The 27377-nt window shown below is 38.0% G+C and overlaps 1 protein-coding gene across 1 annotated transcript in view; it reads left to right on the top strand.

Annotated features, from left to right (window-relative positions):
* The window catches only part of LOC123513696 (alkaline phosphatase-like), a 66572-nt gene extending 39480 nt beyond the window's left edge, over nt 1–27092 (top strand). Inside the window, exons 7-13 of the mRNA XM_045271068.1 lie at nt 2182–2315; nt 10584–10685; nt 17748–17844; nt 17951–18048; nt 22240–22363; nt 25379–25719; nt 26761–27092. Of these exons, the coding sequence (XP_045127003.1) occupies nt 2182–2315; nt 10584–10685; nt 17748–17844; nt 17951–18048; nt 22240–22363; nt 25379–25719; nt 26761–26862 (998 nt within the window). The 3' untranslated portion in view covers nt 26863–27092. The remainder of the gene's footprint in view (nt 1–2181; nt 2316–10583; nt 10686–17747; nt 17845–17950; nt 18049–22239; nt 22364–25378; nt 25720–26760) is intronic.
* Nucleotides 27093–27377: the final 285 nt, after the last annotated feature.

The following is a 27377-nucleotide window of genomic DNA, read 5'->3' on the forward strand; positions in this document are numbered from 1 at the left end:
CTCTCTCTCTCTCTCTCTACCATTCATTGTTTTTCTTGTACCGTTTTAGAGCTTGAAAATGCTTCCTCTGCCGTACCGTGGACTTTAAGAATGCTTGTACCGTTTTAGGGGTTCAAAATCCTTGGTGTACCGTTTTGTGGAGTTTCAGAGGATTGTACGTATCGGTACTGAAGGAGTTAAAAATCTGTGCAATTTTCAACTCCTTCAATACTGGGACACATTTCTACCTTGAGATTTGTGTATGATTAGACCCTCTATTGACATAAAGAAGGGTCTATGGAGCTCAGAAGATTAATGGCCACAGTCTTCACCATTTTAATCCCCCACATAAGTTTCTGAAGCTGTATCAAATCACCAAATAGTAAGCAGAGTGAATGTGAAAACGCGGCATGTCACTAAAGGGGTCAACTACACAGACGCTATGGACGTAGTGAGGGTGCGGCGCCAGGGTGGATCAGAATATAGTGCAGGCAGTGTGCGGTCAGGTGGGATAATGTCGTGGTCTTTAACCTATTGAAGAAAAGGTTTAAGAAATACATAACAGTGAGGGGCGAAGTCTCAAGTCTCTCTCTCTCTCTCTCTCTCTCTCTCTCTCTCTCTCTCTCTCTCTCTCTGTCCATCTATCCATCTATTTAGCTATCTATCTATCTATCTGTCTATCTATAAGTCTCTTTCTGTTGGGGTTAAGTTGTTTTTGTTATTTTTTTTCGCACCTTTTCCTTATGAGTCTTTGCAAGTGTTCCCCGTGTAGCGTTGACTGAAGCGGCGTCACTGCAGCTGTGGTAATATTGAGGCAAAGTCACCACCTCTCTTTCTGTTTCCTTTTCCCCTGATACATGTGTGGTATTTATTATTGTCTTAAACTTCTTTACTTTTCAACCTTCTTTTCTCATACTTTTGTTCTCTCTCTCTCTCTCTCTCTCTCTCTCTCTCTCTCTCTCTCTCTCTCTCTCTCTCTGAACTGATTTAATTCGCCATTCCATAGTCTCTTCCTCTTCCTCTTACAGTTTGGCCTTTCCTCCCCTCGTCCTTCCCTCCTTCCCTCCCTCCCTCCCCGTCTCTCATTCTCTATCTTTCTCTCTCTCTCTCTCTCTCTCTCTCTCTCTCTCTCTCTCTCTCTCATCAGTAAACATCACCATGACCAGCACGACCCATTTTCTCCCTTCTCTCTCTTCCTTCCTCCTCTCCTCTCCTCCCTTCCTCCCTCCCTCCTTATACCATTCATACACATCACAGCCACCACCACCACCACCTCTCTCTCTCTCTCTCTCTCTCTCTCTCTCTCTCTCTCTCTCTCTCTCTCATTAGTAAGCATCACGATCACTATGACTCATTTTTCTTCTTCCTTCCTTCTCTCCTTCTTTCTCTCCTTCCTTCTTTATTTCTTTCTTTCTTTTCCTTTATTATCACTACCACTTGATATATTTGATCTGACTTCTTTTCTTCCTTCTCTTCTTTTATGAGTATTCTTCCTTCTTCTCCTCCTTTTTTTCCTTCTTTTCTTTACAAATACTATTAAGTTTCGTTCCCTTCTTCCTTCATTCTTTCCTTCGTCAGTAAATTCTCGTGTTTCCTTCTTCCTTACCTCCTTCCTTCCTTCCTTCCTCCTTTTTTTGTTACCTTCTTCCTTCCTTCCTCTATAAATACCATTATCTTTCATTCCTTCCTTCCTTCCTTCTTTCCTTCGTCAGTAAACCATGATTTTTCCTTCTTCCTTACCTCCTTCCTTTTCTCCTCTTTAAATACCATTATCTTTCGTTCCTGCCTTCCTTCCTTCTTTCCTTCTTCAGTAAATAAACCGTCATCTTTTCTTCCTTCCTTACATCCTTCCTTTATTGCCTCCTTCATTCCTTTCTCCTCCCCCCTTACCTGCCACCCATCCAACACCACCACCACCACCACCCACCACCACCACCACCATTGCACCATACTCAGAAACAGTTCCCTCTTTCACCGCGACCATTTTGAAAGACCACAGAGACGATTAACCGAGTTCTAAAGAGCATTTGTCCTGTTGATAACGCAGAAAACTTGTTAACATGTCACTAGAATTACAGAAACGCTCTTAAAAACCCGTGTCACTCCAACTAGAGGCGTGTCAGAATAGTGAAGGTGCGGCAAGGAAGTGTTTCAGTTTATGGACCTTATTACCACTCCCTCTCTCTCTCTGTTTCTCCTCAGGCCTCTTCGCGGAGTCACACTTGCCCTTCGAGGTTGACCGCCGCCCTGGGTCTATTGGCACGCCCTCCCTCAAGGACATGACCGTAAAGGCGCTGCGCTTCCTCAAGAAAAGTGAAGATGGCTTTTTCCTTCTGGTGAGTGTACGAGTGAGTGAGTGAGTGAGTGAGTGAGTGAGTGAGTGTGTGTGTGAGTGAGTGAGTATTGGGTAGGATATTTCTGTGGTTTTACTTTCATTTTGTGTGTGTGTGTGTGTGTGTGTGTGTGTGTGTGTGTGTGTGTGTGTGTATTTGTCTGTCTGTCTGTCTGTCTGTCTGTCTGTCTGTCTCTCTCTCTCTCTCTCTCTCTCTCTCTCTCTCTCTCTCTCTCTCTCTCTCTCTCTCTCTCTCTCTCTCTCTCTCAAGGTGTTTTAATGAATTTCTTACCTTGTTGATCCATTGCCTTTGTTTTGCTTTCTTTTGTGTTTGTGTTCTTGTTTTCTTGGCTCGTCACGCGTCATGGAAGGAGGACAAGGGCACGAAAATAGATAAAAAAGATGAAAAAAAAAAAAAAAGCTGGTCATTCGGGATTTGTTTGTGATTATTCGTGGTTTGTTTGTAATTTGACTTGTTTAGTGTTCACGTGTCAGGAGGGGAAGTGTGGAGCAAACAATGGGTAAAATGTGCTCCTATGTTTTGAGTGTGTGTTTTTTGTACGTGTTTGTTTACTTATTCGCTATGTCATTTATTTGTTATCGTTACTGTTGTTGTTGTTATTAGTTATTTACAGCTACAATTTACCTTTTTATTTATTTATTTACATATTTATTGACTTATTTAATTATTCACAGCTACACGTTTCATTTTTATTCATTTATCTACTCATTTATTTACTTATTTATCTATTTACAGCTACACTCTAATTTTTCATCTATTTATATCTACTTTTTAATTTGTTTATTCACACCTACACTCTACATTTTCTTATCTATTTATCTACTTATCTATTTATTTCTCTATTTGTTTTACCTGTCCATTTATTATTTGCTTCATCGCAGTAAAGGTGTTGGGTGTCTCAGTGGCCAGAAGGTTAAGCTCTCATTAGTTTGTAAGGTGAAGTGAGTTTTTGTACACTACTTTGCTATAAATCGTGGTGAAGTATTGGTAAAGGGACTGTGTGTTTATGTGGCCGATGCTCGTTTTCTATGCTACAATATAGATCTGGTACTTAATTTCTATGCTACGATATGGATCCGGTATTCATTTTCTGCACTTCTATATAAATCCGGTATCAATTTTCTACTCTACAATATATATCCGGTATTTATTTTTACTCTACAATATAAACCCGGTATTTATTTTCTACTCTATAATATATATCCGGTATATTCATTTTCTACACTACAATATAAATCCAGTATTAAATTTCTACACTACTATTTAAATCCGGTATTCAATTTTTCTACACTACAATATGCATCCGGTATTCATTTTCTACACTACAATATAAATCCGGTATTCATTTTCTTTACTATGATATAAATCCGGTATCTTCATTTTCTACACTACAATATAAATCCGGTATTCAATTTTCTATATAATAATATAAATCCGGTATTAATTTTCTTTACTATAATATAAATCCGGTAATCATTTTCTACTCCACAATATAAATCCGGTATATGCAATTATTTCCATTACAATACAATATGAATGAGTATATTAATAAAGGGACCGTACACTGCGCCATTATTTCCATTATTCCCTACACTGCAATATGAATGAGTGAGGTATTAGTAAAGGGACCGTGTATATGCGCCATTATTTCCATTATTTCCATCACTGCAATATGAATGAGTGAGGTTATTAGTGAAGGGACGGTCGGTATGTGGCGAGCGTTCCTTCTGAGTACGAGTTTGGTGAACGATATACAAAAAACGTTCCTAACTACTCCAATTGCTAGGATTTGCTACCATTTGATTTAATTGTCACCTTCAGAATTAATTCCTAAAACAAACTGAGTCTTGTTTCTATTAGATTTCATTATTTGTTTTGTTTTTTTTTCATATTTTTTCTTTTATTTCATTTAGTATAATTTTCTTTCCTTTTCTCTTTCTTTTTTTTTTCCTTCCTGTCTTTTCTCCTCATGTTTTCCGCCTCCATTTCTCTCTTACTCCTATTTTTTTTTCCTCTTACGGTATTTTCTGCAATTCTTATCTCCCTCTCTCTCTCTCTCCCTCTCTCTCCCTCTTTCTCCCTCCCTCTCCCTCCTTCCCTCTCCAACAACAACAACAACAACAAAGACTAAAAGAGCAGAACAATAACAAAAATAGGAACAAGAAACACAAGAAAATCAGATAAAGGAAAAGAATAAAGCAAAAACAAGAATATAGAAAAGAAACAAAAATATCATAGTCACAATACAATAATCCTGAACACCATTTGAACACCATTAAATTATACCCACGTTCAAAATAAATGTATACTAACTTACCCAACCATCTCGTCCCATCCCACCCCTTCCCATTTCCCTTCATACATCAGCCATCACTCCCTTTTCCTCTTTCTCCCTCCCTCTCCCTCCTTCCCTCTCCTTCTCTCCTTCTTCTATGTCTACACACCATTAAATTCTTACAAAATGAGAAAAAATATTACCCGACGAAGGCTTACTGTTGTTTTTCTTTAATTTTTCTCTCCTCTCTCTCTCTCTCTCTCCATTTCTTAGCCATCATTCTCTTCGTCTCCTTCCCTCTCCCTCCTTTTCCCTCTCCCTCTCTCCATCTATGTCTAGATACCATTAAAATCTTACAACATGAGAGGAAATACTACCTCCACTAAGGCTGACTGTATTTTCTTCAATTCTTCCCTCTCACCTCAAATTTTACCCATAACTCTCTCTCTTTCGCTCTCCTTGCCTCTCCCTCTCTCTCTCTCTCTCTCTCTCTCTCTCTCTCTCTCTCTCTCTCTCTCTCTCTCTCTCTCTCTCTCCCTCATCCCCATCAATCTGCAGACGCCATTAAAATCTTAGAACATGAAAGAAAAGAGAAAATGATAGCTCCACGAAGGCTGTGTCTCAAGGTACCATTAACCCCTTCGGTACCATGACGTGTTTCCATATTCACTCTACTTACTATTTGGTGATTTTATACAGTCTCAGAAACTTATGTGGGGATTAAAATAGTGAAGACTCTGGCCATTAATCTTCTGACCTCCATAGACCTTTCCTAATGTCAATAAAACCGTCTAATCACACCCAAAACTCAAGGTAAAAATGCGTCCTTGTGCTGAAGGGATTAAGAGGAGGTAATTTACACCTTTTTTTTCCTCTCCTGTTACGGTGCACAGTAGAGGCGAGGGCGCAGTAATGTAAGGCACAAAAAGCTGGCATTATGGCAACATGAAAACAAAAGGTAAAGGTACAAGATCAGGATTTGTCTCACTCTTGTATAGTATTAAGTTTCTTTAAATGGGTTCTAATTTCATTCATTTATTTTTTTTTCCTTTTCTCTGATTTAGGTGTATAGAATCGAGTCTTCTAGTTTGATTCTTTTTTTCTGGTTAGTTTACTCATTTATTTATTTATTTATCCTTCCTCTGATTCAGTTCATGTTGAAAATGTGCTTTGGGGTCCGAGGGGTCTCCAAAGGCACGGGTTCGAATCCTGTCCACGGTCCGAGTGTAGGTTGGGCTTCCTCACTCGGGGCAACGGTTTCCTAGCGGGTGGGCTTTGAGATAGGAGGTACCACAAAAAGTATCCCCTTTACCCAGAAATTCCCGTGAAAAGCCCACATGGTATAAAAAAAAAATAATAGAGTCTTTTAATTTTATTCTTCTTTTTGAGCTAAATTTACTCATTCATTCATTTTTTTTTTCATCGTCTCATTCAGGTATCGTATATCTAGTCTTCTGATTTTATTCTTCTCTTTCCGTTAAGTTTACTAATTCATTCACCTATTTATTCCTTGCTCTGACTCACTTATCTTGTCTTTTGATTTCATTCTTCTGTTTTTTGCTAGATTTACTCATTCATTCATTTATCCTTCGTCTGATTCAGTTAATGTTGAAAATAGAGTCTTTTTAATTTCATTCTTCTGTTTTTGCAAAATTTACTCATTCATTCATTTATTCTTTGTCTGATTCAGGTATTGCATAGAATCGAGTCTAGTTTATTTGTCTCTTTCTGGTTAATTTATGTATTCATTCGTTTATTTATCCTGCGTATGCTTCAGTTATTGTAAAAAATCTGGTCTTTTATCTATTCATTTATTCATTCCTTCCTCTGATTCCTTCATCGAGTCCTTTGATTTACTCTCTCGTTTGTGCTTCATCTATTCTTTCATTCATTTATTCTATGATAAGAAAAAGGTTAAGAGAAGATGAAATGCTGAAAGGAAGAGAGAGAAAAAGAGAATAGTCCGCTGAATCTCTTATTTATTAACTTATTTGTGTTTTTTTTTCTAATTCATTCAATAATTCATCTTTCTGACAACTGAGAACAAGATTAAGTGAAGGTAAAAGATGAAAGGTTTATGGGAAGGAAGGAAAAAAAAAAGGATCCTGAAATTAATTGACTTGTTACGTTGTATTTACTGATTTACTGATGTTTCTGGCGAGTGATGGGAAGATATTCAAGTTAAAGACGAGATGATCCATTTTCTATAAACGAGAGAAAGACGATGATGAAAGGGAATCCACGACACTGCCCTAAATAAATAATGAAAGGACAGTGAAACAAAAATGATAAAAAAATGTACTTAAAAGAGGAAAAGAAAAGGATGAAAGTGTGTCTACAAGCGTCCTTTAAATCAGAAATAGCAGAGTAGTGAAAAAAAACAAGTAAATGATGAAATACAAAGAGAAAGAGAAGGACGAAAATGAGTCTGAAAATGTTGTTTTAAATCAGAAATAGAAGAAAAGTGAAAAAAATAATAAATGAATGAAAGAGTTTAAGAGGAAAAGAGAAAAATGAAAGTAAGTCTGGAAAGGTCCTTTTAAATCAGAAATGGCAGAATAATAAAGATAAGTAAATGAATGAGATAAAGAGAGAAAGAGAAGGATGAAGATGAGTCTGGAAGCGTCCTTTTAAATCAGAAATCTCAGTGTAGTGAAAAATGTGACGTCTCGGTTTTCCTTGCAAGAGAGTGGACAGTACACTGGTCCCGGAAGGTTCTAAAGGTGTTGATTTCAAAGGTGCCAACTCTCTCTCTCTCTCTCTCTCTCTTAGCCTTACCAAAAATAAGTGAAATAAAAGACCAAAAGAGAATTACGAAAGTGAATCAAGAAGCGTCTATTTAAATCAGAAATGGCACAGAAATGAAAAAAAAATAAAGTGAATGAATGAAATATAGGTAAATGAATGAAATGAATAGAATAACTTAAGAAAAAGATCAGAGAAGAACGAAAATTGATACACGACAATATCCTTCTAGATCACAATTGACGGAGCAGTGAAGGAAAAAGGAGAAAAAAAAGAAAAAGACTTAAAAAAAGAGAAAAAAAAGGACGATGAAAGTGAAAATGAATTACTTGAAAAGAAAAAAAGAATGATAAGAAAAGAAAGAGATTGGTAAAAGATAAGAAGACTCAAATAAAAAGATAAAGAGAGATGAGAAAAGGAAGATTAAAAAGAAAAGACTGAAATAAAAAGATAGATAAGGAGAGATAAGAAAAGAAAAAGGAGATAGATAAGAAAAAAAGACGAGAAGAAAAAAAAGAACAGCAAAGATAAGAAAGAAAAAAAAAAGATAAAAACAGATAAGAAAACACAAATAAAGCAAATGAAAAAAGAAAGATAATGAACGATAAGAAATTGAAAAGAGACGAAAAAGAAAGATACGTAACGATAAGAAAAATAGAAGAGAGAATAAAAAAAAAAAAATAAAAACACGGGTAAAAAAAGATAGATAAATAAAGAGAAGAAATTAAAGAAATAAGAAATAAGACACAAATGAAAAGAAAGATTAAATAAAGATGAGAAAAACAAAAATAAATGAAATGAGCCTCTAACATTTTAACGTCAGGGCGTCAGACTGGTTGGGCGGGGGCGTACTGTGGCCTTGTCTAGCACTTCCTTCCCCTTTGTGTGTTTGTTTGTCTGCGCTAGTTGTTGCTCTTTCATTACGTGTGTGTGTGTGTGTGTGTGTGTGTGTGTGTGTGTGTGTGTGGTTAGTTGGTATTCATGTTGTTGTTGTTGTTGATTATTTTTGTTATTAATGTTGTTGTTGTTGTTGTTGTTGTTGTTGTTGTTGTTGTTGTTGTCTTCGTCATTCTCATTCACGTTCTTTTCTGTATTTCTTTTCTTTTCTTTGTTTTTTTCTCTTTTTATTGTTTATTTTCCGTCATTGTTCTTGTCCTTGTTTTTGGTCTTGCTCTTGTTCTTATTCTTGTTTTTGTTCTTATTTTTCTTTTCATACATAACTTTAACACAATCACGGAAGGTAAAGAGATCTACGTTGTGTGTGTGTGTGTGTGTGTGTGTGTGTGTGTGTGTGTGTGTGTGTTCTATGTAGCAACTTTATTACATCATTTTCTTTCTTTTCCTTCTTTCTTTCTTTCTTTTTCCATATTCTAACTCTCTCTTCTATCACTTTTCACTAATTTTCGTCACTTTCCACCATTCCCTTCCTTTTATCAATCTCTCCTTCCCCCCATCTATAACAATTCTTCATCTTCCGTCACTTCATTACCTTCTAAAACCTTCATTCTTTCATCTTTCCTCCACGTATGTCTTCATTTTGTCTATCCTCTCCTTTTTTTATGTACTGTATATGTCAACTCTTCTTCTATCAATCTATCACTGTCTTTCTACTTTCTACTTTCATTCGTTCATCTTTCCTTTATATATGTCTTCATTTTTCTTCTTCCTTTAGTGTCTATCCCCTCCTTTTATATCTATTGTATATGTCAACTCTTCTTTCATTAATCGATCATTGTCTTTCTACTTCTAAAACCTTCATTCATTCATATTTAATTCATTTTTTGTTTCTATTTTTCGTCTTCATTTAGTGTCTCTCCTCGTATAATATCTAATGTACAAGACAACTATGGATCTTTAATAATTCTATCATCGTCTTTCAACTTCTAAAACTTTCATTCATTCATCTTTTCATTCTTTTTCGTATCTATTTTTCATCTTCCTTTAATGTCTACCCGCATATAGTATCTTCTGTATATGCTAACTCTTAATTAATCACTCTATCTGTCTTTCTACCTCTAAAAACTTTAATTCATTCATCTTTTCATTTATTTATTTATCTATTTTCACCTTCCTTTGATGTCTATCCCTTCTATAATATCTACTGTACGTGACAACTCTTAATAAATCACTCTATCATTTTCTTTCATTCATGTATGTCTCTATTTTTCACCTTCTTTCAATATCTATCCCTCCTATATTACTGTACTAACCAACTATCCATCTTTTTATCACCCTATCATTGTCTTTCAACTCCTAAAACATTCATTCATTCATATTTCATCCTTTTTATTTGACGACTTTTCACCTTTCAATGTCTATCCCTCCTATGACATCACTGTACAAGCCAACTATGCATCCTTTATCACCCTATCACTGCCAACTTCTAAATACCTTCACTCATTTCCTTCTCTTCCCCCGTGCGATAGTCTGCTTCCTGTATCTGGTCGAGGTAAGAAAATGACATAATAGTTTGCTTCCCTTATGGTGCTGCGACGGGGGGAAAGGACCGGTTTTCAGTTCGTACCTTTGCTCTTATTCAGTATTATTATTTTTCGAGGTACGTGTTCAGTAAGCCATGACAAATATAGGTCAGACTGCTGGGTATGTTGTGTGTTGCGTGTTGTGTGTTGTGGTATTGTTTCCTCGTTCTGGCTGTAAAAGAAGTACCTTACATGGAGGAACTTTTAATACACACATACACACACACAGGCAGACGCACACGCACACACACATATGTATCCATTCACCAAAATAGACTGATAGATAGACAAGTAGATAGATAGATAGATAGATAAATAGATTGATATAAGATAGATAAATAAATAGATAGGTAGATAAATAGATAGATAGATATATAGACAGGTAGATATATAGATAGATAAATAGATGGATAGATAGATAGATAGATAGATAGATAGATAGATAGATAGATAGATAGAGAGAGAGAGAGAGAGAGAGAGAGAGAGAGAGAGAGAGAGAGAGAGAGAGAGAGAGAGAGAGAGAGAGAGAAATGAGAGCGAGAGAAAAATAGAGGGGAGTGAGACAGAAAATGAAAAAAGAAAAAAGTAAGATAACATGGTTTGAAAGGTTGCCAGTCTTCGGAAACGCCCTCTCTCTCTCTCTCTCTCTCTCTCTCTCTCTCTCTCTCTCTCTCCACTCCTAAATCCATTCCTCCATTCATCCTTTTTCCTCCACCCCTCCCTCCCTGACGAGGTGCCTTCCTTCCCCAGGTGGAGGGCGGCAGGATTGACCACGCCCTTCACGACAACCTCGCTCACCGTGCCTTCGAGGAGGTGGTGGCCATGGACGCAGCCGTGACAGCAGCACTCAAGGTAAGGCCCAACCCAGGGGAGACATTACTCAAGTCTGGTGAAGTTTTGGTGAAGTTTGGTGAAGTTTTTGGTGAAGTTTTGGTGAAGTTTGGTGAAGTTTTGGTGAAATTTGAAGTTTGGGGAAGTTTGGTGAAGCTTTGGTGAAATTTTGGTTAAGTTTTGGTAAAGTTTGCTAGAGTTTGGTAATGTTTGGTGAAGTTTTGGTTATGTTTGGTTGTTTCGTGAAGTTTTGGTGATGTTTGGTGAAATTTGCAAGAATTTGATCAAGTTTGGTGAAGTTTTGGTGAAGTTTGCTAGAGTTTGGTAGAGTTTGGTGAAGTTTTGGTTATGTTTGGTGAAGTTTTGGTGATGTTTGGTGAAATTTGCAAGAATTTGATCAAGTTTGGTGAAGTTTTGGTGAAGTTTGGTGAAGTTTGGTAGAGTATGGTTAAGTTTGGTGAAGTTTTGGTTATGTTTGGTTATTTTTGTGAAGTTTTGGTGAATTTTGCTGGAGTTTGGTAAGTTTGCTTATGTCTGATTATGTTTGGTTATGTTTGGTGAAGTCTTGGTGAAGTTTGCTCAATTTTACTAACGTTTGCTCAAGTTTGCTTATGTTTGGTCGTGTTTGGTCAAGTTTGGTTAAGTTTAGTAAGGTTTGGTGAAGTTTGGTCAAGTTTTCTCAAGCATACTCAAGTTTACTCAAGTTTACTCAAATTTGTGAAATTTTGTGAAGTATCCCCTTAAATGCTTTACAGAAAACGAGTAATTATTATTTTATTTCATATTTTTTCTTTCGCCGTTTTTTGTTTCCTAATCACTGAGTTTACCCTTCGTTAGTTCTGAAGAAAATGAGTTATAACACTACATTTCCTCTTATTAAATCTATCCTTCAAAATTAATTATATAGAAAGAACCATTACTTTTTTTTTTCTTATCAGTTTATTTACCATTTACTTTACTTTTCTTTCAACAAACGGGTCACAACATACTCCTATTTTATTTAGCAGGTTTACTTTCCATTGTCAATACTGCAAACCTTTAATAATTATTGTTTTCCTTCACCTCTTATCAAATTGACTACCTTCCAACACTTCTGCAGGAAATAAGCTCTTTTCTTTATTTCCTTTCAAGTATTTCCTCCAATATCTTCAAAGGGAACATATAGTTACCTTTATTTCACTGTTTTAATCCATCTGGTACCAGGACACGTTTCTATATTAACTTTGCTTACAATTTAGTGGTTTTATACAGCGCCAGAAACTTATGTGGTGATTAAAATAGTGAAGACTCTGGCCATTAATCTTCTGACCTCCATAGATCCTTCCTAATGTTAATAAAATCGTCTATCAATTCTCAAAACTCATGGTGGAAATGCGTCCCAGTACTGAAGGGGCTAACCCACAAATACCTAAAAAATAACAAGCCACTACACTTTTTTTTAATCAATTTCCTATCCATTTCTCTACAGGGAACGAGAAATTGTACCCTTTCAATACTCTCTTCATTTTGCTTATCTACTATTATTGATTTTTTGTCAAACTAGTAAATGTCCAATGTGGCTTTTTTGTTAAGTTTACCCGTCATTATCTACAGAAAACGAACTATTACCTCTTTTTTTTTTTTTTTTCCTCTCGGCATTTGTAGAGAAAACGAGAACTTGAAGGCCAAGCTTGTATATTTCATCCCGTGGCATTTGGAATTTTGGCCCGTCACTTGTTTTTACCTGTCATGGGATGGATCTAGACCACTCACAGCCGTTCTTTTTAACCAGGAAGGAGTGTTACGTGTAAGCCTTCACTGTGACGTAATGGGGAAGCGGCTATGCGCTGGTAGATTGTAAATATTAGACAAAAAAATACCTGTGTGAAACTTTGGTACGTATTTAAAAATGCCCTGCTCTCTCACCACGACTGTTTTCCAAGGCCACAGAGATGAATAGCGGGGTTTTCAAGAGTGTTTCTACAGTTAATAAGGCAGAAATCCTGTCAATCTGCCTCTAGAACCGTAAAAACAGCTTAAAAACTCGTGTACATTTAGAGAAAGCCTTTTGAAATTTTGGAGGTGAAGTGTTTGAGAATACGAACAGAACCAATGAAGTTGTAGCCTAAGAGTGTTTCTACGGCTCAGGTGACATGTTGACCAAATTTACACATAACCAAAAGAAAAAAAAGAATATTGAAAACCAGGCTAATAATTTCTATGGCCTTTATAAATACTAGAGTTTAGAGTTTTTTTTAATGCAGGAGGAACAACTGGACAAGGGCAACAAAATATGGAAAAAGAAAAACCCATTGAGATACCAGATCCCTTAAAAGACACGTGAGTTAGCCAGAGAGAGCAAGGTATGAGGGGAGGTGGATCTGAAGGCTGGACAAAGAGGGAGGCACTGAGGATAGAGGGAGCAGCAAAGAAGCAAAGGTTAATCAGGTTAGCTAAGAATGGAGGAATAATGTTAAATGGTGAAGATGATATGGTGAAAAAGAGGTGTGAGATAAGAGAGAGAGAGAGAGAGAGAGAGAGAGAGAGAGAGAGAGAGAGAGAGAGAGAGAGAGAGAGAGGTAAGGGAAGAGGAGAATTTAGGACGAGACGGAAGAGTATGAAGGCAAAATTGAATAAAAGGCAAAAATCGAGACGAAGACAAAGAAGAAAAAATAAAGAAATTGAAAGAAAATGAATAATAATAAAGATAGAAATAAGAAAAAAATAATTTAAATAAAAAGACGAAGGCAAACGACACCACCACCACCACCACCACCACCACCACCACCAACAACAACAACAATAACAACAATAACAACAAGAACAACAACAACAACAACAAGCAGAATAAGAATAAGAATAATAAGAAGGTAAGAGAAGAGGGAAACGAAAAGAAAAGGTGAAGAGAAGGAAGAAAAAGAGGGAAGAGGAGAGGGAAGAGGAGAAGGAAGAGAAGATGAACAACAACAAGAACAAGGACAAGAGTGGGAATAAGAACAAGAGGAAGCAAAAAGCTGATAACGAGGAAGAAGAAAAAGAGGAAGATAAGAAGAAGAAGAGAGAAGAAGAAGAAGAAGAAGAGAGAGAGAGAGAGAGAGAGAGAGAGAGAGAGAGAGAGAGAGAGAGAGAGAGAGAGAGAGAGAGAGAGAGAGAGAGAGAGAGAGAGAGAAATTCAATCACCTTCGAAAAAGCAAAACAAAAGATACTAAGACCACCACCACCACCACCACCACCACCAACAACAACAACAACAACAACAACAACAACAAGACACACTCTCCCCCTTAACACATGACACGAAACGCAGCAAAAAACATCCCAAATTGCGCAATGATACATATTTTTTCCCCTCCCTGCATTACTAAGTGTGCGTGTGCGTGTGCGTGTGTGTGTGCGTGTGTGCGTGCGTGTGTGTGCATGTCTATGTCTGTGAGTGAACCAAGGCTGAAACTCAATGCATCGTTTCATAATCCGGGGCAATATAGTGATACAATTTTTTTTCTTCCTGAGTGTGTGGCATTTCGTAAGATGTGGCAGTGGTGGTGGTGGTGGTAGTGGTGGTGGTGGTGGTGGTGGTGGTGATACAGTGCCTTACTTTCCGCCTTTCACACGCACGGTTCCCCTCGTCACTGTCCCAAAGGCCGCCCGGTTTAGTGAATGCTGCGTCACTGCCCGGGCAAAAGCAAGGAGTAATGTAGGAGTGGGAGGAGGAGGAGGAGGAGGAGGAGGAGGAGGAGGAGGAGGAGGAGGGAGAAGCAGGGATTGAAGAGGTGAATAGAAGACAAGAGGAAGAGGAGGAGAAGAAGGAAGAGGGAGAGTTAAATAGCGAGGAGGTGAAAGAAGACAAGAGGAAGAAGAAGAGACGGTAGGGTTAGCTAAAGAAGAGGAGTAAGAGGAGGGAGAGGCAGTTTACTAGTGAAGAGGTAAAAAAACAACAAGAGGAATAGGAGAAGAAAGAAGAGTTCTAAAACTGGAGAGGTATTGAGATATTGAGATAGGAGGAGAAGGAAGAGGAGGAGGAGGAGGAGAAGGAGGAGGAGTAGAAGAAGGAGGAAGAAGCAATTTGACAGTTTAAAAGGCATTAGCTTATCAGTAGGAGGAGAAGGAAGCAGGCAAACAGTTAGAGGAATGTTGGAGAAGGAAGAACAAGAGGCGTAGGAGGAGGAGGAGGAAGAGGAGGAGGAGGAAGCAATGAGGTTGAATGATAATGAAGGTTGAAAGAATAATACCAATATGCATACTGCTTATCGCTCACAAAAGGCGTTTACATCACAAATTCATGATACTTTAAATGTCAGTCGCCCTTGGTTTGTTTCACTGTAGGAGAGAGAGAGAGAGAGAGAGAGAGAGAGAGAGAGAGAGAGAGAGAGAGAGAGAGAGAGAGGAGAGAAGGAGAAATATGTACTGAGAAACACCTTCAAACTATAATGATAACAGTAACACTAACAACAACAACAACAACAACATGAATGAAAATAAGAGTAACAACACTAATAACAATAAAAAGGAGCAAAATGAGAATAACAGCAATAATAATAAAGGAAATGGAAAGAAGAAATAAGGAACGGTTGACCACACAGTTATTTGGAAAGGTGACATACTGAGCTTAATAGACTTTTTGTATCAGCGGGGCCAGAAAAAGGCATGCCAGTGTCGCCTTTTGCTCCACATCTATACCACTGACCGTAAACATGTCTTAAATACCACACAACGTTATATAAACATGATACGTTGACATATTTTTTTTTTTCAGTGTGTGTCTGTGTGTGTGTGTGTGTGTGTGTGTGTGTGTGTGTGTGTGTGTGTGTGTGTGTGTGTGTGTGTGTGTGTGTGTGAGTAACGGGACAAATATTTAGTGTTATTTTTGTTTTTTTGCTTTTTTTTCATCCCTCGCGCTTTAGTCCAGCCATCGTCTCCCCAAATGTCACCTTTAGGACCCCAGAGTGTGAAGGTAATGAGGGTTGGAAGGGAAAAAATGTGCCCTACTTGTAGCCTCACGGTAATCCTTAAAGGTTGGAGCAAGGACGCACACACACACACACACACACACACACACACACACACACACACACACACACACACACACACACACACACACACACACACACACACACACACACACACACACACACATTGTTCAGTACATGCGTAAGCTCACTTGATTAGATCTTATTTTCCTTCCGTTCAATTTCAGTTCTTACGTGCCATTGGTTATAATTCTCTATATTCGATTTTGTCTTCCCTTTTCCCCTTTTCTTTTTTCTTTTCTTTTTTCTTTTCTTTTTTTCCCATTTGTCGTATAAATAAACTACTACTACTATTACTGCTGCTGCTTTTACTACTACTACTACACTACTACTATTACTACTTTAACTACGACTGCTATTACTGTTTTTACTACTACTACTATTACTACATCTACTACTACTACTACTACTACTACACACACACACAACGCAACACAGCACAGCATCCTATTATTCTCACTCAACAACAACAACAACAACACTAATAATAATAATAATAATAATAATAATAATAATAACTAGACTAACAATAACTAGACCAGGCACATATTAATCCCACACAACACTAACCTTTGAGTCTCTCCCTCATCACAATTCTCGTCACGCAAGGCAATGAACAACTAGAAAAAAAAGAAAAGAAAAACAATAAAAGTGATCTAGCGTTCAGTAAGCCCTTAAGTGGTCCTGGTTATATTTAGTAGCTGAACACGTGTGATGTAGAGATAAGGACGGTCTCTCCCTCTTTCTCTCTCTCTCTCTCTCTCTCTCTCTCTCTCTCTCTCTCTCTCTCTCTCTCTCTCTCTCTCTCAGTTGCACAAAATATATCCAGTCTACAAGTTTCTGTCACTCTATAATGCATATCTGTCTGTTTCTACTGATAATCTTCATATGCACATCCACGTCCCATATTCAGAAACGCTTTATTCTCTCACTAGGACTATTTTCCAAGGCCACAGAGACGACAAGGCCGGTATCTGAGGGTTTGTCCTGTGAATTGTGTAGTATCCTTGTTCATTTGTCATTAGAACCATTAAAATACCCTTAAAAACTTGCGTCACTTAAACAGGAGCTTTTTGAAATGATAGAGGTGCGGTATCCTTGTTCATTTGTCATTAGAACCATTAAAATACTCTTAAAAACTTGTGTCATTTAAACAGGAGCCTTTTTGAATGATAGAGGTGCGGTATCCTTGTTCATTTGTCATTAGAACCATTGAAATACTCTTAAAAACTTGCGTCACTTAAACAGGAGCCTTTTTGAATGATAGAGGTGCGGTATTCTTGTTCATTTGTCATTAGAACCATTAAAATACTCTTAAAAACTTGCGTCACTTAAACAGGAGCCTTTTTGAATGATAGAGGTGCGTTATTTTTGTTCATTTGTCATTAGAACCATTGAAATACTCTTAAAAACTCGTGTCATTTAAACAGGAGCCTTTTGAATGATAGAGGTGCGGTGCTGCATGGGGTGTTGATGGACATGTTCTAAATAGTTGTTGTCTTACGCTTTGTTTACTCCAAGCGAATCGAATCTTCTTTTCTTGTGTTTTCTTTGCTCCTCCACCTCCTGTATCTGCTACCTCTCTTCTTTTAGTTTTATTGTTCCATTTTTACTCTTTTCACAACCTAATTTTTTTTCTTTTGTTACTACATCTCTTCATCTCTTTAACCTTTTCAGTACCATGCCACATTTCGGTTTTCATTCAGCTTACTATCTGGTGATTTTGTACAGCTTCAGAAACTCATGTGAGGGGATTGAAATAGTGAAGACTGTGGCCATTTATCTTGTGACCTCCAAAGACCGTTCCTAATGTAAATGAAATGGTCTAATCGTACACAAATCTCAAGGTAAAAATGTGTCCTAGTACTGAAGGGATTAAACTGAGGAATAACTTTTCACTTCTAAATATCTATTATTCTTTACGTCTTTTCTTCAATCCTTCTCTTACTATACACATTTTTACGCTTTTTTTCTCTGTACATTTATTTATCTATTTATTTTCTTGAGTCTAAGCAATTTTATCGTTAGTCTGTACATTTACTCTTTTAGTCTTTACAATTTTTCATTTCCCCTGCAGGAAGTGGACTTAGAGGAGACGCTGATAGTGGTGACAGCTGACCATTCCCACGTGATGACAATAAATGGCTACCCTACACGAGGCAACGATATTCTAGGTAAATATACCCTAAAATAATAAACATAGAAAACGTTTGCATTTTTTTATGGATAACTTTAATATTTTTAGAGTCTCGCATGGCTGACTGAATGTTTGTGTTCCAGGGTTGGTTAACGAGAAGGGAATGGTGGATAACTTGCCCTACACCACACTGATGTTCACCAATGGTCCGGGATACAACTACTCGGTGATTAACAACACGGTAAGCTCTCTATATATATTTTTTATCAACAATAGACACTTGCATTCTAAATTTCCTTAATAATCTTTGTAGTGTGAATGAAAAGACAAATCATAACGTCTTAATAGCGCTTCTGTATCTTCTGCCTCCATGTAAACTGTCTTGAAGCTGCGGAGAGAGTAATGAAAGACACACACGGCACTAGAAAAGCTTAAATGACACAGTAAGTTTTCCTTTAGAAGTGTCACGGTGAACTGTCCACGTCGTTGTTCTTCTCCAGCGTTAGATAATCCTTTTGGCGCCTTTTTTCTTTATGGGGGTGATATTTCAATGGACCTTACTCTACCCACTCTTCTTACCTCTCTCCTGTTGTCCTCTAAAATGAGAGAGAGAGAGAGAGAGAGAGAGAGAGAGAGAGAGAGAGAGAGAGAGAGAGAGAGAGGATAGTAACTTAGCAATGGTAAATGGAAAGAAAATCTATATAAAGAGAAAAATAAGGAAGGAGTGAAAAATAAAGACGGAAATATCAAGGAGAGGGATTCAAGGCAAGAGAGAGAGAGAGAGAGAGAGAGAGAGAGAGAGAGAGAGAGAGAGAGAGAGAGAAGGAAAAGGGAAATAACCAGACCTCCTCCTCCTCCGCGCGTCGGGACAAAATAGTGACAAAAAGCGTCCTTAGTTAGCGCTGAGGCTGAACCACGATGCTGTTTTGTTTTCTACCTCTCTTTGTCACATTATCTTAGCCTTTGTTGCTTCACTTCTTTTTATTTCTTTCTCTTTTTTTCTCTATCCCTGTTTTATTTAATACGTCTTTTCTTTTGTATTTTGTCTCTCTGTCTTCCATTACTGATCTTTGTCACCTTATCTTGTCTCTCTGTCTTCCATCCCTGTTTTATTTACTACGTCTTTTTGTTTCATTTTGTCTCTCTGTCCTCCAACACTGATTTTTGTCACCTTGTCTTTGTCTACTTCTTCCTCTTTTTTTTTCTTTTCTTCTCTTTTTTCTATCCCTGTTTTATTCACTACGTCTTTTTCTTTCTCTGTTTCCTTGTTTTGTTTTTGTTTTGTTTCTTTCTACATCAACATCAATTTTTTGTCATCTCTCTCTTTAGCTTTTGGTATTTCACTCTCTCTTTCTTTCTTTCTCATTTTGCTCTCCCTGTTTTTATTCCATTTACGTCTTTTTCTTTCTTTATTTCTTAGTTTTCTTTTTTGTGTTTTGTCTCTCTCTGCCCTCCAACACTAATCTTTTTCACATTATCTTTGTCTTTCTTATTTCACCCTCTTTCTTACTTTTCTTTTTTTTTTCTATTTCTGTTTTATTCCATGTATGTCGTTTTCTTTTCGTCGTTTCAGTGTGTTTGTTTTCTCATCTATTTTTTTTATTTCTACTCCTATTTTTCATCCTTTTTCATTGTTTTTTTTTTTTTTCTGTGTCTATTACCTCTTCACTTTCTATTCTTGTTACTCCTGTTTTTTTCTATTTTATGCTTTTTCTGTGAATTCGTCATCTATTTCCTCTATTTTCTTTACCTACAGTTCTTTTTTTTTCATGTATTCTATCTGTATTCTTAATTTGCTTCTGTGTATTTAGATCAACTCCTCTATTTCAGTGACCGTCTATCTAACAATCTATCTTCTGCGTGACGAGGGAAAAGTTACGTTCACCGAGAGAAAATCACACACACACACACACACACACACACACACACACACACACACACACACACACACACACACACACACACACACACACACACACACTACATAAACAACCACTCAAATAATCAAATACTTGTCTGCATCTGCCTCCATATTATCTTTAGCATTTAATTTAGCAAGTATTTTTTTAATAACAACAGACAGGAGCCGATCACACTAATAAAACAGGTAGCATGCTCAGGTGCGCTTATGTGTCCTTAATAGGTAACTAGATAGAGAAAAAATTATCAAATGCCATGTGTGTGTGTGTGTGTGTGTGTGTGTGTGTGTGTGTGTGTGTGTCAGATTGTAAAGGTAAACCGGATGTTTTCACCTGAGTAGGAGGGGAACAGGTACAGTTAACTTCACCGGTACGTCTACAGGTGAACATTCTTACCTTTCACCTCATAATTACTAGGGACAGGTAACACAGGTAAATTATGACATACCGGAAGACCAATAAACTCTAAATACTTTATCACAAAATATAACCCTAAAGTATACCCTAGGACACCGCCCCCCCTCCTTTATCTATTCTATACTTAAAGGGATGCTACTGAAAAATAAAGGGATTAATTGAAAGGGTTAGACATAATTGTGCATTTGTTTATCTGTTTTCATTTGTTTATCGCTTTGTTTAATCACTCAGTTTTGTATCCTTTTCTATTAAACTCGTCGATACTGGGAGTTTAAACATGTGCATAATTAACCCCTTCACTACTGGGACATATTTTTACCTTGTGTTTGGGAGCATAACTAGACAATTTTATTTACATTAGCAAGGGTCTATGGAGGTCAGAAGATTAATGGCCGGAGTCTTCAATATCTTAATCACCCACGTAAGTTTCTGAAGCTGTGCAAAATCACCAAATAGTAAGCAGAATGAATATGGAAACGCGTCATGGTGCTCAATGGGTTAATTTGTCTGTTTTCCTTTATTTGTTGCTTTATTTACTCATTCATTTAGTTTGTATCCTTTTTTTTAGGAAGATAGTTTGTGTTAGGTGTAAGGAAGAGATGCCACACTGTTTACACACTGTCATCTCCACCACTACCATCATCATCATCATCAGGTTCTAAATCCTTACCTATTCTTCTTTCATTTCGGTTTGTTTCCTTCCGTTATTGTTCATTAGCTATCAAAGGCTTCATTCATACTGTCAACATCATCATCACCATCATCATCATCATCATCATTATCACCATCATCATCATCATCATCATCATCATCATCACCACCATCATCATCATCATCATCACCACCATCATCATTATCATCATCATCATCACCACCACCACCTCCATCACCATTCCTCATAACGTTACCTGCCTTCCTTCAGTCACCTTCATTTTCTTTACCATCACCAACACCACCACCACCTCCATCACCATTCCTCATAATCTTACCTGCCCTCCCTCATTCACCTTCATTTTCTTTCACTCCACCGCAGCAAGACAGTGACACCCTTACACTGTGTAGTCACGAATGCACGCCAGGTAACTAGCAACAAACAGGTGACAGGACAAAGACACACAGGTCGCAGGTGTTCACTCTAATCCACACGCTCATTTGTACAGGTAGAGCGACATAGTGACTGAAGGTGCGTGTATTACCTACGATTAACAGGCAATAGAGAAACAGAATGACGTATGTGTAGGGTATTTGTCCCCTGGTCGTCTCTGGTCAACTCTGGAACTCCCTGCCTGTGTCTGTATTTCCACCTTATAACTTGACTTCATTCACGAGGGAGGTTTCAAGACATTTATCCCAGCTCTGCAAGGGGGCTGGCGACCGAGTGTGCCTTTTTCTTATCTTTTTTGTTGATCTTGACCAGTCCTTCTCTCTTACATGAAAAAAAACAAGCTTTATCCTCGTAATAGATGTTCATACTAATTCGTGGTACAGTGGAACCATGCGTGCTTTGCGATTCTAGAGGTCTCCAAGCGCACGGGTTCGAATCCTGTCCACGGTCCGAGTGTAGGTTGGGCTTCCTCACTCGGGGTAAGGGTTTCCTAGCGGGTGGGCTTTAAGATAGGAGGTACCCTAAAAAGTATCCCCTTTAGCCCATAAATTCCCGTGAAAAGCCCACATGGTATAAAAAAAAAAAGTATCCAAGTAACAGGTATTCACATTAATTCACAAGCCAGATTATCAAGGTAACAGGTATTTACACTAATTCACAAGCTAAATTAAACAGGTAGAAGGTATTCACGATTATTCACAAGCTAAATTATCAAGGAAACAGGTATTCACTTCATAATTCACAAGCGAGATTATACAGGTAACAGGTAATAACACTCAACCAACACCTAGATAATGCAGGTACCAAATATTCATCCTAATTACCAAGCTATATCGTACAGGTAACATATATTCCCTCTAACCAACAAGGTAAAGTACACACGTTAACAGGTAATCACAATAATTCACAAGGTAATCTATTCCAATCTATCACGTGCTAATTCATCCAGGTAGAGTGCCACAGTATTTAAAGGAGCGTCGTTTACCTGCAGGTGGTGCGTCATGACCCATCAACAGTGGACACAACGGACGTGGATTACCGATACCAGGCCGCTGTACCTATGCCGCCCATCAAGGAGACCCACGGAGGAGAGGACGTGGGTTTATGGGCCATAGGTAACCGCTGAGCTCTCATTAGTGTTACCTGAAACGTTTCCTAACTCTCTGAATGCCACCTGGTACAATTTTCATTTATTATTAATCACTCTGAGATATCTACGTGTTCTACAGCCACGACTAATCTTTAAACTGGGAAATTGTAAAATGTAGTCTTTATAACCTAATATTTTTTTTCATTAATGTAACTTGAGACATTTCCTAACTCTCTGAATGCTACCTGGTACACCTTTCATTTATCATTAATTACTCTGAGATAACTACTTGTTCTACAGCCACGACTAATCTTTAAACTGGGAAATTGTGAAATGGATTCTCTTTTAAGTGTAATTTGTCTTATTAGTTTTATTTCAGGCATTCCCTAATCTTCTGACGGCCACCTGGTATACCTTTCCTTAATTACCTATCACCGTGAGACATTCTTACTTGTTCTGCAGCCGCGTCCAATCTTTAAACCGGGAAGAAATTGCAAGGTGTATTCTTTTAAGCATAATTTGTCTCATTAATTTAACTTGAAACACTTCCTAACCCTCTGACTGCCACCCGGTACACCTTTCATTCACTACTAGTCACTCTGAGATGTCTAATTGTTCTGCAGACACAACCAATCTTTAAACTGGGAGGAAATTGCAAGGTGTATTCTTTTAAGCATAATTTGTCTTATCAGTGTTACTTGAGATATTTCCTAATCCTCTGACAGCCACCTGGCACACCTTTCATTCATCACTCTCAGATGTCTAATTGTTCTGCAGCCACCACTAATCTTTAAACTCTGAAGAAATTGTAAACTGTATTCTTTTTAACCATAATATGCTTCATTATTTTTATTTCAGATATTCCCTAACCCTCTAGTACACCTTTCATTCATTATTAGTCACCCTCATACAGCTTTACTTGTTCTGCGGCCACCACTAATCTTTAAACTCTGAAGAAATTGTAAACTGTATTCTTTTTAACCATAATTTGCTTCATTATTTTTATTTCAGACATTCCCGAACCCTCTGACGGCCACTTGGTACACCTTTCATTCATTACCTGGCGTCATATCTTTTATTTTGTTCTGTTAGCTTCTCTTTTTTCTTCTTCTTCTGCAGCCGTTCTCTATTTTTTTCTTTCCCCGTTCTCGTTTGTTCTGTTTTGTTGTTGTGTTCTTTTCTGCTGGGTTTGAATTGGCATTGAGTTATCTTATATCAAACATCTTGTCTCTCCTTTCCTTTGTTCTTTTTATTTATTTTCTCTAATTTGTTCTTTTTCCTCTTTTCTGTTCTGCCTTGCTTTGTTCTCTATTGTACTCTTTTGACCTCTTTTGTCCTCTTCTATCTTCTTCTGTCCTTTCTCCTGTTCCGTTCTCTTCTATCCTCTTCTGTCATCTTCTATCCTCTTCTGTCCTGTTCTATCCTCTTCTGTCCTTTCTCCTGTTCTGTTCTCTTTTTCTCCTTATGCTCTGTTTTTTTGTTCTATTATATTTTGTTTTTCTTCTTTTGTTTTGCTTTATTTCGTTTTCAAAGTTTCTTTCTGCTGGTTTTGCATTGCCATTACTCGAGCCATTCCTGAATTTCTTCCGTTTTTTTCTAGGTTTCTTGTATTCATTTACGTTTTTCTAATTTCTTTTGGTGAACCCTTATTAGCACTTTTCTCTTTCTCAGCACGTTCTTTTGTCTTTGTAATTCCTTTGCTGAGCTTCTGGTATTCTTCCCCTCTCCTCTGCAGGCTGTCTTTCCATTGTAACCGCTTGTGAACTTCTTTCCTTCTCCTCTCCTCCATCATTTCGTTAAGAAGTACTCAGTTATTCATAAGGGAAGTGAAATATTGTACAGGTTAAGGGGAGGTTAGTGTGAGTAGTCTCTATTTTAAAACCTAAATAATCAATTATCCACTTATGTTACTGTCACGCACCACTCTCAGCCAGACTAGCGACAATATTTTAATCTGAGACTAACACGAAGCAACACTCAGGTCATCCACGTACATGTTTCAAGCTAGATTACTGCTCCACTAATTCATTCCTTTCCAAGCTTCTTTCTCTCTCCTTCAAAAACTCTTCTCCACTTCACCATATTGCTAGCTTCTATTTTTCTCTCTCTCTCCTTCAAAAACTGCTTCTCCACTTTACTTTCCTAGCTTCTAACTTTCTCTCTCCTTCAAAAACTGCTTTTCCACTTCACCACTTTCCCAGATTCTAACATTCCCTTCCCCACAAAGAAACACTTACATCACTCCACCACTTTCTGGGCTTCTAACAATCTCTCTTCCTCAAATACTGCTCCACTATTTCACTTCCTTACGAGGTTTCAACTTCACTCCAGCTTAAAAACTGCTTCACTATTTCATCCTTTTCCAAGCTTTTAATATTCTTTCCTTCTTAAAAACCGATTCCACAACTTCACCCATTTCGAAACATACATTCTCTTCCCATTTAAAACTGCTCCATTACTTCACTCCCTTTCCGAGCTTCTAACATTCTCTCTTCCTCAAAAACTGCTCCACCAATTCACTCCCTTACGAGCTTCTAACATTCTTTCCTCCATAAAAAAAAAAAAAAAAACTCTTCCATCAATTTACTTCCTTTGCGAGCTTTTGATTTTCGCTCCCACTTAAAAATTCCTGCACCATTTCACTCACTTACGAGGTTTTAACTTTCCTTCCCACTTAACTGTTTCTCCACCTCACCCCCTTGCGAGCTTCTAACACACACACACACTCTCTCTCTCTCTCTCTCTCTCTCTCTCTCTCTCTCCCAAAAAACTTCACCACTTCATCCATTTGGAAACGTACATTCTCTTGCCATCAAAACTGCTTCACCTCTTCACTCCCTTTCTAATGATCTTTTCCCCTTAAAAACTCTTCCATCAATTCACTCCTTTATGAGCTTCTAACATTCCCTCTCCCTCAAAAGACTGCTACAACTTTACACACTTTAGAAACATACAATCTCTCCTCCCTTGAAAACTGCTCCACCAATTTCTCCACCCTTCACTTCCTTTGCGAGCTTCTAACATTTCCTCCCATCCATAGGCCCGATGTCACACCTCTTCCACCGCACACACGAACAGCACTACATTGCCCACGCCATGGCATACGCAGCCTGCATCGGTCCCAGCCTGGATGATTGCAAGCGCCCCTCTCACAGCACCTCCTCCTCTGGCCGCTCCCTCCGCCACTACTACGAGGATTTGGCTATTGGCAGGCCCCGCAAGAGAGCTCAGGACACGAAGGTTACCCACACTGAGGTCTTCAAGTCACCAGTAGATGGCCCAGAGCAGTCAACCAAAGCTACTTCAGAACCTGTGGAGAATCCCAAGTTCCCAACACTGTCCCCGGTTCTACAGCAGCTCCTGGACAGCAACAAGGAGAAGGTGAGTGAAGTGTGGCCCAGTGTGAGTGGCCTGCAGTGACCTAATGGGATTTTTATGTGCTGTTTTTCATTCATGTGTTCTCTATCGTAGAATCTGTATTGTTTTGCCCCGTCTCTTCTTTTGGTTTTATTTATTTCTTTTTATTTCTTTTAGAGTGTGTGTGTGTGTGTGTGTGTGTGTGTGTGTGTGTGTGTGTGTGTGTGTGTGTGTGTGTGTGTGTGACCCAGTGAGTCGTAAATGCGTTGTCCTTCATGTGTAATTCTCTGGTATAGATTATGATATTTTACTGTTCTATCAATTTTCTCCTAGTCTCAATATCTCTTGTCATTGTGTTCTGAATTCTTCCCTTACCTGGAGTTACTAAAGAGATTACTTACTCATTTTCATCTACACTTTTCACGTAGGTAGATATGTGCTTTATATACTTCAGTCGATCAATACTTATATATACTTTACATCTCAGACACGTATTTACAACAGGTACTCTCTTCAAGGACACATTATCTTTGGTTTTCTGAGTCATCAATGTCACTTTTCTATGGCGTCATTGTGTAAGGCTATAAGATCTCTCTGTCTCGCACGACTCTCTTAAACTATCTGTTTCCCTTCAGCGCAGTGTCACTCTCCTTCTAGATTCATTCATTAAAAAGACTCCTATACCATTCTCAGAGATCCCTTCCGAGTGTATTTTTAACAACCGTATTCAGAAGCCTCTTAGTCTCTCATCACGACAGTTTTCCAAGGCCGCAGAGATGACTAGCAAGGTTTTCAAGACAGTTTCTCCTTATGACCAACTAGAAATCTTGCTAATTCATCACCAGAACCATAAAAATACCCTTAAAAACATGAGTATCTTCAACTACAACCTTTAGAAATAGTCGTGAGAGAGCAAAGCGTTTCTGAAGTAAGTTGAGGGACCGGCACCTCAATGGGTCTTTTTTTTTTTTCAGCTTATTTTTTTTTTCCTTGGCCGGTGTTCCTTCTTACATAAAAAAAAAAAAAAAATTCTCACACTCCTCTCAATTTTCTTCCTCCCTCAAGATCCTGACATCGGATGGACCTCAGTCAGTCAACAGCTTCAGTAACGCAGCGAACGTGGAGCAGCTGCTGGGGAGAAGTGTGGCCAGTCTTCGGGGTGTCTAGACCTCCCTTCGATACCCGCACACTCGCTAATCAAACCCCATTCTGAAAACACTTCGCTGTCTCTCCGTAACTATTAGGTGATTGAGATGAGCCAGTTTCTTAAGAGTCTTTTTCCTGTTAATAATGTAAAAAAGTCTTGCTATTCTTTCTCTAGAACCATAAACAGTCCCTTAGCCCCTTCAGTACTGAGACACATTTTTACCATGATTTTTGGGTATGGTTAGACGATTTTATTTGTATTAGGAAAGATCTATGGAGGTCAGAAGATTAATGGCCAGAGTTTTTACTATTTCAATCCCCCACATAAGTTTCTGAAGGTGTATAAAATCGGCAAATAATAAGCAGAATGAATATGAGAACGCGGCATGGTACTGAAGGGGCTAAAAATCTATAAAAGTAAGTAAAGTGTTTTGAATGTAGCGAATATGAAGCATAGAAGTGGTTAATTGAGAATACGGTTTGATGTCTCTCAGTGCTTCGAGATTCATTACCTCTCTCTCTCTCTCTCTCTCTCT

The sequence above is a fragment of the Portunus trituberculatus genome, chromosome 36 (genome assembly GCF_017591435.1).
Source record: "Portunus trituberculatus isolate SZX2019 chromosome 36, ASM1759143v1, whole genome shotgun sequence".
Lineage (NCBI taxonomy): Eukaryota > Metazoa > Arthropoda > Malacostraca > Decapoda > Portunidae > Portunus > Portunus trituberculatus.